Consider the following 16,393-nt stretch of genomic DNA (forward strand, 5'->3'; position numbering starts at 1 on the left):
TCAATTCCATTAGTACAGACTGAGCGACACCAAACACACCAATCCAAAAATCTCATACAGTGTCAGACTGAAAGATACAATATCAATTCCATTAGCCCAGACTGAGCTGCACAATAAATACCAGTCCAATAATTTCACAGTAAAAGGTTGAAGTGAACATTATCTTCACAGAGATTAAGATAAAATCACACAACAAAACTCACACATTTTTTTGATTAAAACAAAATCCAAAATCGTATACATATTTACACATTAATGCTGGACAAAAGATTTGCATACATTTGTGAATTAAAGACACAGTTTCAAGCACCATACTGCAACCTGAAATAAGAATACAGAACGAATCCAGACTTGCACTTTGCCCAGAGACTGAGTTACAGAATGAATCCCACACTGAGATAAAATACCAGAGATCGAGAGACACCGAATGAATCCCACACTCACAGATAGCACCAGAGATTGACAGATACCGAATGAATCCCACACTCACACACATTCCCAGAGATTGACAGATACCAAATGAATCCCACACTCACACACATTCCCAGAGATTGACAGAAACAGAATGAATCCCACACTCACAAATAGCAGCAGAGATTGACAGATACCGAATGAATATCACACTCACACACAGTCCCAGAGACTGACAGATACAGAATGAATCCCACACTCACACACAGTACCAGAGACTAACAGATACAGAATGAATCCCACACTCACAGACTGTACTGGAGACTGACGGATACAGAATGAATATCACACTCACATACAGTATCAGAGACTGACAGACAGAGAATTAATCTCACACTCACATACAATCTGACACCTACTGGCCATAAGTGAGAACTGTAACAGAGTGGAATAAATTCACATTATCTGTCGTTGTCACAGATTCAGGACAATGTGCAATGTGAGGAAATAGTTTCTCTCTGTAACTTCTACTCTCGTATTTTTTCATATTTTGTCAGTGAAAAATTGGACAATTGATTCATTATAAAGTTTTTGTTTTGCTCATTCGAAAGTTGCCCCATTGTATTTCACTCTACATTGCGCAACATTTCTGTCTGATTTCTCAGGACACGATTTATATTAATCCGAATAAACCAAACTGAAACACAAATAAAAACTGAGCGCAAATCTGGAAGTTTGAATGGCGACCGTCAAAAGTGAAAGTGATAAAATATAGAAAAAATTAAAAGCGAAAATGCTGGAAAGACTCAGCAGGTCCGGCAGCATCTGTGGAGAAGGGAAGCTCGGGTTAACGGTTCAGGACGATAACCCTTCTCTCGATCAGAAAGGTTAATCCGACACAAATTTAAATAAAGAACGGGAATCAGCAGACGGAAAACCTTCAGAAAATCAATTAATTTCACTGAATCCGAGCAATTGAGTCCCGTATCCACCATTCAGATCAGGGCAAGTAATAATACAAAGAACAGAGTTAAATTCAACGTTATGGGGGAAATAAATGAATTTTAGAAGTATTTTTACACCAACACTGTCCCTCTGAACATCATCAAATTCAGTTCCAGTCTTGGTGTTTCTGAATTCAGCGTGCTGGGATTCAAACCATTTGGAATTAACTGCTTGGAAGGCAGCTATACTCACCATAAAAGCGCCTTATTTCACCAGGAGGGAGAAGTCGAGTGTTTCTGTGGAGTTTCAGACTGAATTGCTCCCTTTGGGTTTCTGGCACTTTAATCATAGACAATAAATAGTTCCCAAACATCAGTCCCTGAACAGACACAACAAGCTGGTGGAATTTCTCATTCATAGATATTAAATAAGAGGATGGCAAAAGCGAATAGGAAGAGGTTCGGAAGAAGTCACCAAAACAATTCGGGAAGCAAACAGGAACCACGAAATCAAATTATCAAGGAATATAAAAATAAATAGTAAATTATTCCACTGACACAAAAATATCAAAAGGAAAATCAGAATATCTTGAGTGCCACTAAGGGATGCACAAGATAAACTCACAGATAACGTCAGCGAAATGGCAGAAATATTGAATTGTTACTTTGCCTCAGTATTTACCAGGGAGATTAACAGGGTGAATATATTAGAGGAAGAGGTCAATAAAGATATCAAGGCATTCAAGTTAGAAAGGGTGGTTGAACTCCTGGTCCAGATCGATTGCATCTGTGCATATTAAATGAAGCAAGAGATAGCAGAGGCACTGTTACATATATAGGAAAAAATCATCACAAAAAGGAATAGTGCCAGAGGACTGGATGACAGCTAATGTGATTCTTATATTTTAAATCAGGTGATAGAACAAGTCCAGGGAACTATAGACCAGTTAACGAAAGGTCGGTGGTAGGATTGATCATGGAATCCTTCACTCAATGAAGCAACAGAAAAACATCCAGAAACCGAAAATATAATAAAACAGTTTGACAGAAGGTTGACAGTTTAATTTACAGTTCAACATAACTTATTTGCTTTTCAATTCTATTCCGCTAGAAATAAACCCCAGTGCTGTGTTCGATTTTATGTCCTTATCATCCTGTGCTGCTACTTTTAATGATGTGTCAATCTGTACCCCGAAATCCCTTTGCTCTTTTACCCCATTTAGACTCTTATTTTCCAAGCAGTATGTGGCCTCCTTATTCCCCCAAGCAAAATGCACCACCTCACACCTTTCAATATGGAAATTCAATGGCCATTTGCACCGCCTTTTGGCAAGCTTATTAATTCTTCTTGAATTTTGTCGCATTCTTCCTCAGTATAGGCTATGCCCCCTAAATTAATTACAAGAATTTAACACAGCATTACAACTAATGTTTGGTCCAACAGAATGTACTTGCAGCTCGACTCCATTCCCAGTTTATCTAAATCCCACTCGTGCAATATAATGTGAAGAATTAGTTTCTGTTCTGTCCCTCTCTCATCTGCAAACTTCACTGTCCCGGGGTTTGGGGACATCTACTGGCCGGAAGCAGAACTGCAACAGTTCGGAACAAATTGCTGAAACCGGACAATGTGCAGTGTGAGCGTGTTTGTGATTGGTGGCAGGCACTAAATCTGATTGGATATCTGAAGAAACCAATCAGAGATTTACATTTAATAATTATTGTGACCTCACTCCGAATGACCCAATCACAATCATTGCCTTCACCCATCCCTCATTACCATCGGGCTGTGGGACTGCCGATTTAATCCGAGCTCGGAGCGGATTTGGGTCATTTCTGGGTCTGAAATTGAGTTTGAAAATGCCTGAGGACAAGAAAGCAGCTCCCAAGAAGGGCGCCAAGAAAACCTTGAATAAAGCACCAGCCAAAGGCGGCAAGAAGCGGAGAAAGTCGAGGAAGGAGAGTTAATCTATCTACATCTACAAAGTGATGAAGCAGGTTCACCCCGACACCGGCATCTCCTCCAAGGCCATGAGCATCATGAACTCCTTTGTGACCGATATTTTCGAGCGCATCGCAGGTGAGGCTTCCCGCCTGGCCCATTACAACAAGCGGGCGACTATCAGCTCCCGGGAGATCCAGACCGCCGTGCGCCTGCTGCTGCCTGGGGAACTGGCCAAGCACGCCGTGTCAGAAGGGACAAAGGCGGTGACCAAATACACCAGCTCTAAGTAAAACTCGACAATGAAGTGAAAAAACAACGGCTCTTTTAAGAGCCACCCACAACCTCTCTGAAAGAGCTGCATTTTCTCTATTTACTTCGGATCATTTTATTGCAGCAATATTATTATTCCAATCGAAAAGTGACTCGAACTGGCCCCAAGAATGAACACGAGTTTATGATCCGCTCCTTCCCATTTGCTTTGTTCTTAAAGCATTACTATTCTGGCCTCTCATCCTCTTAATGACCCCCTTCGCTGTTCCGTTCTATGAATGCAGTTTCTGAAATGTTTATGGACTGACGTGAAAATCCCCAGATTAACAGTAACCCCACCCCTTGCAGTAACAGCGGATTCGGGGCAGAATGAGAGCTCCGTCCTGGTCCCTCTTTTCACAGAAGCTCTCCCGGCTCTGAGAAGGGAACAATGCATAAAGTGTCACTTTTATAAAGACTAAATTCAAATGTGTCCTTTCACGGAATGCTGTGAATGGGGCTTTAGTCCCGTCCGGTGCAGTTTGAAAGCGATGGTCGAATGAGCCATAATTTAAAGCAGATTTTAAAACAGAGGAAGCGATTCGTGACGGGGAGCGCTGAATAAGACAAGATAAAAAGAACGGGTTTAAAATCTTGTGCTCAGGGCGACATTGATCGAAATCCGATCCTTCACTGCACTGAAATTAGCGGGCTTTTTGAAATTCATAAAATTCCTGGTCTGATCGTTGAGGCCGGTAAATCCCGCCCTCTTCTCATTTCCAGCTATCTGATTGGTTAATGAAATAGGCAAATGAGGTGTAATAAGGTACAACCAATCAGATGCTCTTTCAGACCAGAAGAAGGGTAAATACAGAAGTCATTCCTCATTCTTTGTGAGATTGTGGAAATGTCTGGAAGAGGAAAAACCGGCGGTAAAGCTCGGGCCAAGGCCAAGTCTCGCTCATCCCGGGCCGGACTGCAGTTCCCTGTGGGCCGTGTTCACAGGCACCTGCGAAAGGGGAACTACGCTGAACGTGTGGGTGCCGGAGCCCCGGTCTATCTGGCCGCTGTGCTCGAGTATCTGACGGCTGAAATCCTCGAGCTGGCCGGCAACGCGGCCCGGGACAACAAGAAAACCCGCATCATCCCCAGACACCTGCAACTGGCCATCCGCAACGACGAGGAGCTCAACAAGCTCCTGGGACGGGTGACCATCGCTCAGGGCGGGGTGCTGCCTAATATCCAGGCCGTGCTTTTGCCGAAGAAAACCAGCAATGTGAGCACCAAGAGCAAGTAAAGCGGCCAAGATTTAATCTGATAACCCAAAGGCTCTTTTCAGAGCCACCCACTGTATCTTTGAAAGGGCTGGTTACTGACTGAAGAGAGTCAGGAATCAATTTAATAAGGACTTGATTCCGATTCTCGAACTAACAATCACTTGTTAATTGCAAATGATCCAGATCGGTCTGTTGAAGTACTCGCTTCCGGACAGCAGATGTCGCCAACCTCCAATAGATTGATATTTGCAGTTTGTGTGGTGAATGAGACAAAATATCAAAATTGTCATTAAACTGGGCGGGTGGGATACAGAAATACCAGGGACGTTTGATCATCGGCATTAAGAGGCATTCTGTTGTGTTCCACCCAATATTATTTACAGTCTCATCCTCCGACAAAACTTGCTCGGTCTGTGTTGTTTTATGATGTGGAGATGCCGGTGATGGACTGGGGTTGACAATTGTAAACAATTTTACAACACCAAGTTATAGTCCAGCAATTTTATTTTAAATTCACAAGCTTTCGGAGATTTTCTCCTTCCTCAGGCAAATGTTTCAAGATCTCCTTGAAGCCTACGCATTTATACATATTGAACAATAATACATGGTGTTTACAGACTGCCCCTGCAACTGCCCGTTGCCAAGGCAATCACCGTGTTCAGACAGAGAGGTGTTACCTGCAGAACCTCCGAATACACATTCAATAAAAAAACAAACAGGGAAAAAAAACAGAGAAAAAAAAAACACAGAGAGAGGCAGAAACATCCGGAAGGCAGAGAGAGCCAGCAAATGACCCATTATATTAAAAACAGATAACATTTGTTCGCTGGTGGGGTAACGTGTAGCGTGACATGAACCCAAGATCCCGGTTGAGGCCGTCCTCATGGGTGCGGAACTTGGCTATCAATTTCTGCTCGACGATTTTGCGTTGTCGTGTGTCTCGAAGGCCGCCTTGGAGTACGCTTACCCGAAGGTCGGTGGATGAATGTCCATGACTGCTGAAGTCTTCCCCGACTGGGAGGGAACCCTCCTGTTTGGCGATTGTTGCGCGGTGTCCGTTCATCCGTTGTCGCAGCGTCTGCATGGTCTCGCCAATGTACCATGCTCTGGGGCATCCTTTCCTGCAACGTATGAGGTAGACAACGTTGGCTGAGTCACAGGAGTATGAACCATGCACCTGGTGGGTGGTGTCATCTCGTGTGATGGTGGTATCTGTGTCGATGATCTGGCATGTCTTGCAGAGGTTACCGTGGCAGGGTTGTGTGGCGTCGTGGACGCTGTTCTCTTGAAAGCTAGGTAGTTTGCTGCGAACGATGGTCTGTTTGAGGTTGGGTGGCTGTTTAAAGGCGAGTAGTGGAGGTGTGGGGATGGCCATAGCGAGGTGTTTGTCCTCATTGATGATATGTTGAAGGCTGCGGAGAACATGGCGTAGTTTCTCCGCTCCGGGGAAGTACTGGACGACAAAGGGTACTCTGTTGGTTGCGTCCCGTGTTAGTCTCCTGAGGAGGTCTATGCGATTTTTTGCTGTGGCCCGTCGGAACTGTCGATCGATGAGTCGAGCATCATATCCCGTTCTTACTAGGGCGTCTTTCAGCGTCTGTAGGTGTCCATCGCGTTCCTCCTCGTCTGAGCAGACCCTGTGTATTCGCAGGGCCTGTCCATAGGGGATGGCCTCTTTGACGTGGTTAGGGTGGAAGCTGGAAAAGTGGAGCATCGTGAGGTTGTCCGTGGGCTTGCGGTAGAGTGAGGTGCTGAGGTGCCCGTCTTTGATGGAGATTCGTGTGTCCAAGAAAGAAACTGATTCTGAGGAGTAGTCCATGGTGAGCTTGATGGTGGGATGGAACTTGTTGATGTTATCGTGTAGTCTCTTTAGTGATTCCTTGCCGTGGGTCCATAGAAAGAAAATGTCGTCGATGTATCTGGTGTATAGTGTTGGTTGGAGGTCTTGTGCAGTGAAGAAGTCCTGCTCGAACTTGTGCATGAAAATGTTGGCGTATTGGGGTGCGAATTTGGTCCCCATGGCTGTTCCGTGTGTTTGGGTAAAGAACTGGTTATCGAAGGTGAAGACATTGTGATCCAGGATGAAGCGGATGAGTTGTAGGATGGCTTCCGGAGATTGGCTGTTGTTGGTGTTGAGTATTGATGCTGTCGCAGCGATGCCGTCATCGTGGGGGATACTGGTGTAGAGTGCCGAGACGTCCATCGTGGTGAGAAGTGTTCCTGGTTCAACTGGTCCGTGGGTACTGAGTTTTTGTAGGAAGTCTGTAGTGTCACGACAGAAGCTGGGGGTTCCCTGTACGATGGGTTTCAGGATGCCCTCGATGTATCCAGAGAGGTTCTCACACAGGGTTCCGTTGCCTGATACGATGGGACGTCCGGGTGTGTTGGCTTTGTGTATCTTTGGGAGGCAGTAGAAGTCTCCCACGCGGGGATTACTTGGGATGAGAATGCGTAGGATGCTTTGAAGGTCTGGATCGAAGGTCTTGATCAGTTTGTTGAGCTGGTGGGTGTGTTCTTTGGTCGGATCTGCGGGTAACCGTCTGTAGTGTTCCTGGTTGTCCAGTTGTCGGTATGCTTCTTTGCAATAGTCTGTTCTGTTCTGTATGACTATGGCTCCTCCTTTGTCCGCTGGTTTGATGACGATGTTGCGGTTGGTCTTGAGAGCGTTGATGGCGTTGCGTTGTGCTCGGGTGACATTCTGGACTGTCTTCTGAGTGCGGCTGATGAATCTGGCATTGACGCATTTCCTGACAGCTTGAGCATACATGTCCAGCTGAGGGCAGCGACCCTCCGGAGGAGTCCAGTTTGACTCTTTCCTCTTCGGTTGCTGTACCGCGGATCCCTCTGTCTGCTGTTCCGGATCGTCGATTGTCTCATTGGGTTCGCTGCTGAAATCTTGGGGTTTGTGGTAGAATTCCCGGAGCCTCATTCTCCTGATGAATTCCTCTGTGTCCGCCGCGAGACTAGTGGGGTCCATTTTGGTAGTGGGGCAGAAATTGAGCCCTCGGCTGAGAACTTCGATTTCGTCTGGTTGAAGGGTGTGGTCGGATAAATTGACAATAGACTTCCCTGTGGTTGCAACCGTGGTACCAGGGGAAGCTTGGTCGTTGCTGGTGGTGATGCCGAGTTTCTCAAGCTTCCTGCTCTTGGTTTTCATGTAGGCAGCGTAGTTCCGTTGCCTCGTCTGTTGCATCGCTGCGACAGCATCAATACTCAACACCAACAACAGCCAATCTCCGGAAGCCATCCTACAACTCATCCGCTTCATCCTGGATCACAATGTCTTCACCTTCGATAACCAGTTCTTTACCCAAACACACGGAACAGCCATGGGGACCAAATTCGCACCCCAATACGCCAACATTTTCATGCACAAGTTCGAGCAGGACTTCTTCACTGCACAAGACCTCCAACCAACACTATACACCAGATACATCGACGACATTTTCTTTCTATGGACCCACGGCAAGGAATCACTAAAGAGACTACACGATAACATCAACAAGTTCCATCCCACCATCAAGCTCACCATGGACTACTCCTCAGAATCAGTTTCTTTCTTGGACACACGAATCTCCATCAAAGACGGGCACCTCAGCACCTCACTCTACCGCAAGCCCACGGACAACCTCACGATGCTCCACTTTTCCAGCTTCCACCCTAACCACGTCAAAGAGGCCATCCCCTATGGACAGGCCCTGCGAATACACAGGGTCTGCTCAGACGAGGAGGAACGCGATGGACACCTACAGACGCTGAAAGACGCCCTAGTAAGAACGGGATATGATGCTCGACTCATCGATCGACAGTTCCGACGGGCCACAGCAAAAAATCGCATAGACCTCCTCAGGAGACTAACACGGGACGCAACCAACAGAGTACCCTTTGTCGTCCAGTACTTCCCCGGAGCGGAGAAACTACGCCATGTTCTCCGCAGCCTTCAACATGTCATCAATGACGACGAACACCTCGCTATGGCCATCCCCACACCTCCACTACTCGCCTTTAAACAGCCACCCAACCTCAAACAGACCATTGTTCGCAGCAAATTACCCAGCTTTCAAGAGAACAGCGTCCACGACGCCACACAACCCTGCCACGGTAACCTCTGCAAGACATGCCAGATCATCGACACAGATACCACCATCACACGAGATGACACCACCCACCAGGTGCATGGTTCATACTCCTGTGACTCAGCCAACGTTGTCTACCTCATACGTTGCAGGAAAGGATGCCCCAGAGCATGGTACATTGGCGAGACCATGCAGACGCTGCGACAACGGATGAACGGACACCGCGCAACAATCGCCAAACAGGAGGGTTCCCTCCCAGTCGGGGAACACTTCAGCAGTCATGGACATTCATCCACCGACCTTCGGGTAAGCGTACTCCAAGGCGGCCTTCGAGACACACGACAACGCAAAATCGTCGAGCAGAAATTGATAGCCAAGTTCCGCACCCATGAGGACGGCCTCAACCGGGATCTTGGGTTCATGTCACGCTACACGTTACCCCACCAGCGAACAAATGTTATCTGTTTTTAATATAATGGGTCATTTGCTGGCTCTCTCTGCCTTCCGGATGTTTCTGCCTCTCTCTGTGTTTTTTTTTCTCTGTTTTTTTTCCCTGTTTGTTTTTTTATTGAATGTGTATTCGGAGGTTCTGCAGGTAACACCTCTCTGTCTGAACACGGTGATTGCCTTGGCAACGGGCAGTTGCAGGGGCAGTCTGTAAAACCATGTATTATTGTTCAATATGTATAAATGCGTAGGCTTCAAGGAGATCTTGAAACATTTGCCTGAGGAAGGAGAAAATCTCCGAAAGCTTGTGAATTTAAAATAAAATTGCTGGACTATAACTTGGTGTTGTAAAATTGTTTACAATTGTGTTATTTTACCCAGATTTGTGCAACAGAAGCTGACTGATGTGTTGATTATTGTGTCAGCGATTGCTGAATCAAGAATGTGAGTGAAATTTGCCCGTGTTATTGGATGTGATTGAGGGATTGATTCTGTCCATGTATCAGTTACGAGTGTAAGTGAATGTAACACTAATGTTTTACACTGCTTCTGATTCTAGCGCTGATAGAGAGCAAGACACACTGCCTTTCGATCTATTAGTGCGAGTTACATTGAAACAGCCTCTGCCACTATATCTGCAGGGGGAGAATAGACTGAAACGTTATTTGATCCGAGTCTGATTCCTTACATCCAGCATGGGTTTCAGGTCCCGTCCGATTGCACCTGTCCTTTCTGCAGCTGTTTGCCAGAACTTTCTCTGTCCGAATGAGGCACTGGTGGTGATGAGAGTCAGTCTGGTGGAATTCACCTCCCTCCAGTCCTGCGTGTGTGTGAAAATGAAACTTTCTCCGTTTCAAATGCCTCATGTTGGTTAGTCTGGAATTGGCACTCCTCTGTTTGGTGTTGGATCTTCGTCCAAAATGAACAGCTGCTGTTTCTGCCACAAAACGTGGATCGGCTCATGTTCCCATCTCTCCGCTTTTATGATGAGCCAACAGTCTGTCAGGCCTTCCCGTCTGACATCCGCTCACTCCCCTTTATGCATTTCCCGTTTAATCAAATTTCTGTGAACTGCACGGCCCTGCGATTTCAACCCAGGAGATCACAGCTCATTCCTTTGCTGATTTGATGGCTCTGAAAAGAGCCTTTGTTGCACTTGGTGCTGAAGGCGGGTCGGGTTTAAGCGCGCTCCCCGCGGATGCGGCGGGCCAGCTGGATGTCTTTGGGCATGATGGTGACTCGCTTGGCGTGGATAGCGCACAGGTTGGTGTCCTCAAACAGCCCCACCAGGTAAGCCTCGCTGGCCTCCTGCAGGGCCATGACGGCCGAGCTCTGGAAGCGCAGGTCTGTCTTGAAGTCCTGAGCGATCTCTCGCACCAGGCGCTGGAAGGGCAGTTTGCGGATGAGCAGCTCGGTGGATTTCTGGTAGCGGCGGATCTCCCTCAGAGCCACAGTGCCGGGTCTGTAGCGATGAGGCTTCTTCACTCCGCCTGTGGCTGGAGCGCTCTTCCGGGCCGCTTTGGTCGCCAACTGTTTGCGAGGAGCTTTCCCGCCGGTCGATTTACGCGCTGTCTGTTTGGTCCTGGCCATTTTCTGAACAGATCTCAACACAACCTGAGACACAGAAACTGTTAATAGCGAGCCGGCTCTGGGGCTGCATTTTAAAGTGTCCGTGAGGAACCGCCCCGGGACTGTGATTGGCTGTATTCCGACCCCCAGTCAGGGAGGGACCGCCCCTGGCCTGTGATTGGCAGGTTTGAACCGAGCTCTGACAGTCAGAACGAAACGGCGGGAGGTCTTGGGCCCCAATTGGCTGAGCTGAATTTAATCATCAATTTCAAAAAGCCCGCCAATTTCAGAGCATCAAATAACAGTTTGAAGAAAATCTCATTTCCCTCCAGCAATTTAAGAATCTCTCTCTTTATAATCTCCATTATTTCCTACTCGTCAGCACAAATCTCAGGCTGATTCACATTCCGGTTCATTCTCTGACCTGTCTGTAAACGGGCGGGAATAAAGTCCCGGTCATTGCTTTCCGTAGGAAGCGGGACAAAGTCCAGCTTCGATTTCAAAAATCCCGCCAGTTCCGGCCCGGTGAACGGCTCCTCAAACAGAAACTTCACATCGAACTGATATTTGAATGAGGGCAAGAAATAAACACAGAGCAGAGAGGACACAGCGGGAGAGGGAGTGAGGAGGGATTTTACTCTGAGTGAAGAATGTAATGTCTGTGGAAAGACTCTGCATCCCCGCCTGTTCATTTATACCGTGAAACCGGGAATTCCGCTCCTTCTCTCGCGATGGCCGTGAACCCCGGCCATTTTTCTGATCTCCCTGTAACGAGTGCTGGAGAAATCTCCCCATATTAATAGAATATCGGAAACTACTTCCCCACCCCGAGATCGTCCCACTCCCCCTTCCCAGGTCACTGCTCTCTCTGTGAGGCGGTGGGTGGCTCTTAGAAGAGCCTTTGTTTTGTGTTTGGTTGGAAAGGGTTGAGTCGTTCAGCCGCCGAATCCATAGAGGGTGCGGCCCTGCCGTTTCAGAGCGTACACCACATCCATGGCCGTGACCGTCTTGCGCTTGGCGTGTTCAGTGTAAGTGACCGCGTCCCTGATCACATTCTCCAAGAAAACCTTCAGTACCCCACGGGTTTCCTCGTAGATCAGACCCGAGATCCGCTTGACACCGCCACGGCGAGCCAGGCGGCGGATGGCTGGTTTGGTGATCCCCTGGATGTTATCACGAAGAACTTTTCGGTGCCGCTTGGCGCCACCTTTGCCCAGTCCTTTGCCTCCTTTACCTCTGCCAGACATGATAATTCTTCACTGAAATGAACAGCGAACTCGTGCTGGTTCCCTTTTTTATGCAGCTTGCCCCGACCTGACTGAAACATGCACAGAGTGAAAGTGGGAGGGGAGGAGACAGACTGAGATATTAAACAGAGAGGGGAGGAGACAGAGTGAGATATTAAACAGGGAGGGGAGGAGACAGAGTGAGATATTAAACAGGGAGGGGCGAGAGAATCAGAGTGACGGACTGAGCGGAGAGCGGTCTCTGATCTTCCAGCTCCAACTCCAGCTTTCCCCACCCGCCAATTTTAAACCGTTCATCGATAATAGAACCGAATCACAGCGCTCCGCACAAACCCTTACAGACTCGGGCTTCATATTCAAGGATTTACAGAAACCCGGAGCTTTTAAATAAGCCCCGTTACAATTATCAGTCAGTAATATTCCTGCCTAAATACAGTCCCTTCTATAACTGGTCAACCCGCCTGCTTCCATTTCAGTCCCAGACCCGATTCTATCGCCCACACATCCCCTCCCAGACGGATTCAGCAGTTTACAAACACATTATTCCAGCTGATTTGGAGAATCTCATGTGTTGGGGTTTGAATTGTGATAGCGGCGGATCTCCGCCAGTTTTCCCCTGTCACGGACCCTGGCCATGAATCTGTGAGAAAAAGAATGAACTGGGACTGGAGGTGAACACGCCCCCAGTTACAGTGAGGCCCGGCCCGGGTATCCCATTCTCTCTATTTTATATCAGACAGTGGGAGTGGGGCGGGGGGAGCGAATGTCAGCGAGTCACCAGGACCCTGGGTTTATTGTAAATGATTTCTATCTGAAATCTGAGCCCGGCCCCGGGACAGGAATCATCTGATTCCGGGATCAGCTCTTTTCTGAGAGACGTGGGTGGCTCTGAGAAGAGCCGTTGGGTTCAGATGGTCACAAGTTGCACTTGATTTTTTACTTCTTTTTGCCTGCTGCTTTCTTCGGTTTGGGCTTGGCGCTCGGTTTTTGTACCTTCTTCGCCTTCGCCTTTACTGGCTTGGGGGTCTTGGGCTTCTTCACAGCCGCTTTCTTCTTAATTGGTGATTTCGCCGCCTTCTTTGTGGTCGATTTCTTGACCGCTGGTTTCTTGGTCGTTAATTTCCTGGCCGCTGGTTTCTTGGCCGCTGGTTTCTTTCCGGGAGATTTCTTGGTTACTTGTTTCTTCACCTTCTTTCCCACTTTTTCCTGGGCTTCCTTCTTAGCGACTCTGAAGGAGCCCGAGGCGCCCGTGCCCTTGATCTGCACCAGGGAGCCTTTTTCCACATTTCTCTTGATACTTAATTTGATCTGGGTCCGGTGCTTCTCCACATCCAGGCCTTTGGTGGCCAGAACCTTCTTTATCGCGGCCAGGGATATCCCCTTGCGATCCTTGCAATCCGCCACAATCTTGAGGATCTGTTCGCCCAATTTGGGACCGGCTGTCTTGGGTCGGTGAACCGCCTTCTTCTTCTTGGGAGCCTTGGGTGGAGCGGCGGCGGGAGGTGCCGTTTCGGCGGCTGCAGTATCTGTCATGTCCGGGACTCTGAAGAAAATCTCTCTGACAGTCAGAGCTGGGTCAGAAATGAAACGAGAGGCGGCGGCACAGAGCAACTTGAAGGCCCAGAGCGGACGGGGCGGAGACACCCTGCTGTCAGCTCTCGGCACCTCCAGCCTCTCTGTGTTTCTCTCTCCTCTTAAACTACCCGATTCTAATTATAATCCGGCACTCCAGAGTCCCAGACTCGCCCCTTCCCATCTCCGACACCGGAATGTTTGCTGTCGAAAAACTTTCACCGGAATTAAAAGCACCAGTTTCGATTTAAACCCGTTTCATTGCTGCACTGATCGCGCTCTCTCACCCGATCGCTGACATGATTTCTGTTTTTCGGCTGAAATCTTGAATTGAACAAAAACCGTACCTTAAATTTTCACTTCGGGTCTCGGCAGGGGAGGAGGGCGATCCTTTGACAGGGATTTTTTTTAAAAATACTCAAAAGGGACTCGGACATCCGGCGATGAGACCGGCCACACAAACACAGTGGCATTAATCTAACCCGCCCGCCCATTGAACACACTCTCTCTGATACAATGTTCACATCTGTACATTCACAGGACAAACTGTTCGCCACATTGACAATTCCCGGGACAGACTTTCCTCCCCGCTCGGCCTGTGCTGCGGATTCTCGGGGGTTGGTTGTCGTTTCCCAGCTCAGGAACTGTTAAACACTCTGAGGCCGGCGCTCCTCACAGTGTCCGGTCTCCAGATTCAGGGACAGGAGCCAATCACAGCTCTGGCTGTGATAATCCATATCTGCTTTTACATTATTGTATTGTTCACACACAGAAATATGTTTGGTTAAGTTGAAAATTCAAATTATCCGCTCTGGGCTCCTCCAGTCTCTCTGTGTTTCCTTCTCCTGCTAAACTGACTGACAGGCAAAAGTAACTGGTGTCCGATCCATCCCATTCTCAACACCCAGAGACGGCGAGTCACTGAATAAATTCAACACTCACAGACAGTCCGGAGTCAGACTGTTACAGGCTGTTTCTCGCCACCTTTACTTTTCGGCGGATAAATGCACCGTCAGACCGGCTCATATACAGTAGAAGGGAGAGTAATCGTCTCACCAACAGCACAAAGACACAGAATCAGTCTTTCACATTCCATCAGTGGGTCTATATTACGCTCAGTAACAGTGTCCCGCATTCATGTGCAGAACAAAAGAGAGAGAGAGAGAGACGGAGCGGCTGATAAACGGACAGACAGAGACACAGTCAGACAGACGCAGAATCAGTCTCACACATCCCATCAATGTGTCCGTTTCACGCTCAGTAAACATTATCCCAGCTTCATGTACAGCACTAGAGAGAGAGAGATACAGACAGGCACAGTATCAGTCTCACACATCCCACCAGTGTGTCTGTATCATGCTCAATAACAGTATCGCACCTCCATATAAAGTACAAGAGAGACAGAGAAACTGAGCTGTAATGAGCGGTATTCACCCAGTAACAAATAGGGAACTATTCCATTCCAATTGCTGTTCCAAGGTTGAATAATTTTAATTGAAAATCACAAACTTTCGGAGGCTTCCTCCTTCCTCAGGTGAATGTGGAAATGAAATCCTCGAAACTTTCGCATTTATAAATCACAGAACAATACCTGGTGATTACAGAAAGTCTTTCCAACTGCCCGTTGCCAAGGCAATCAAAGTGTTCAGACAGAGAGGTGTTACCTACAGGGCCACCGAATATAGGGGATGGCCTCTTTGACATGGTTAGGGTGGAAGCTGGAAAAGTGGAGCATCGTGAGGTTGTCCGTGGGCTTGCGGTAGAGTGAGGTGCTGAGGTGCCCGTCTTTGATGGAGATTCGTGTGTCCAAGAAAGAAACTGATTCTGAGGAGTAGTCCAAGAAAGAAACTGATTCTGAGCACCTCACTCTCCCGCAAGACCACGGACAACCTCACGATGCTCCACTTTTCCAGCTTCCACCCTAACCACGTCAAAGAGGCCATCCCCTATGGACAGGCCCTGCGAATACACAGGGTCTGCTCAGATGAGGAGGAACGCGATGGACACCTACAGACGCTGAGAGATGCCATAGTATGAATGGGATATGACGCTGGACTCATCGATCGACAGTTCCGATGGGCCACAGCGAAAAATCCCAGAGACCTCCTCAGAAGACAAACACGGGACGCAACCAACAGAGTACCCTTCGTCGTCCAGTACTTCCCCGGAGCGGAGAAACTACGCCATGTTCTCCGCAGCCTTCAACATGTCATCAATGACGACGAACACCTCGCTAAGGCCATCCCCGCACCTCCACTACTCGCCTTTAAACAGCCACCTAACCTCAAACAGACCATCGTTCGCAGCAAATTACCCAGCCTTCAGGAGAACAGCGTCCACGACGCCACACAACCCTGCCACGGTAACCTCTGCAAGACATGACAGATCATCGACACAGATACCACCATCACACGAGAGGACACCACCCACCAGGTACATGGTTCATACTCCTGTGACTCGGCCAACGTTGTCTACCTCATACGTTGCAGGAAAGGATGCCCCAGAGCATGGTACATTGGCGAGACCATGCAGACACTGCGACAACGGATGAACGGACACCGCGCAACAATCGCCAAACAGGAGGGTTCCCTCCCAGTCGGGGAACACTTCAGCAGTCATGGACATTCATCCACCGACCTTCGGGTAAACATACTCC

General features: G+C 48.0%; 2 protein-coding genes across 2 annotated transcripts; one reads left to right on the forward strand and one right to left on the reverse strand.

Annotated features, from left to right (window-relative positions):
- The first annotated feature begins 4,456 nt into the window (after positions 1-4,456).
- LOC137307061 (histone H2A.J-like) lies at positions 4,457-4,846 on the forward strand. The gene has a single exon (XM_067976402.1). It carries the CDS (start codon positions 4,457-4,459, stop codon positions 4,844-4,846), a length of 390 nt encoding a protein of 129 aa, XP_067832503.1.
- A 7,007-nt stretch (positions 4,847-11,853) lies between these two features.
- On the reverse strand, positions 11,854-12,165 carry LOC137307062 (histone H4). Its single transcript, XM_067976404.1, has one exon. It carries the CDS (start codon positions 12,163-12,165, stop codon positions 11,854-11,856), a length of 312 nt encoding a protein of 103 aa, XP_067832505.1.
- Between the last annotated feature and the right edge of the window lie 4,228 nt (positions 12,166-16,393).

The sequence above is a fragment of the Heptranchias perlo genome, chromosome X (assembly GCF_035084215.1).
Source record: "Heptranchias perlo isolate sHepPer1 chromosome X, sHepPer1.hap1, whole genome shotgun sequence".
Lineage (NCBI taxonomy): Eukaryota > Metazoa > Chordata > Chondrichthyes > Hexanchiformes > Hexanchidae > Heptranchias > Heptranchias perlo.

Coding starts and splice junctions, on each gene's coding strand:
- LOC137307061 (XM_067976402.1), top strand. CDS start 4,457: ATGTCTGGAAGAGGAAAAACCGGCGGTAAAGCTCGGGCCAAGGCCAAG.
- LOC137307062 (XM_067976404.1), bottom strand. CDS start 12,165: ATGTCTGGCAGAGGTAAAGGAGGCAAAGGACTGGGCAAAGGTGGCGCC.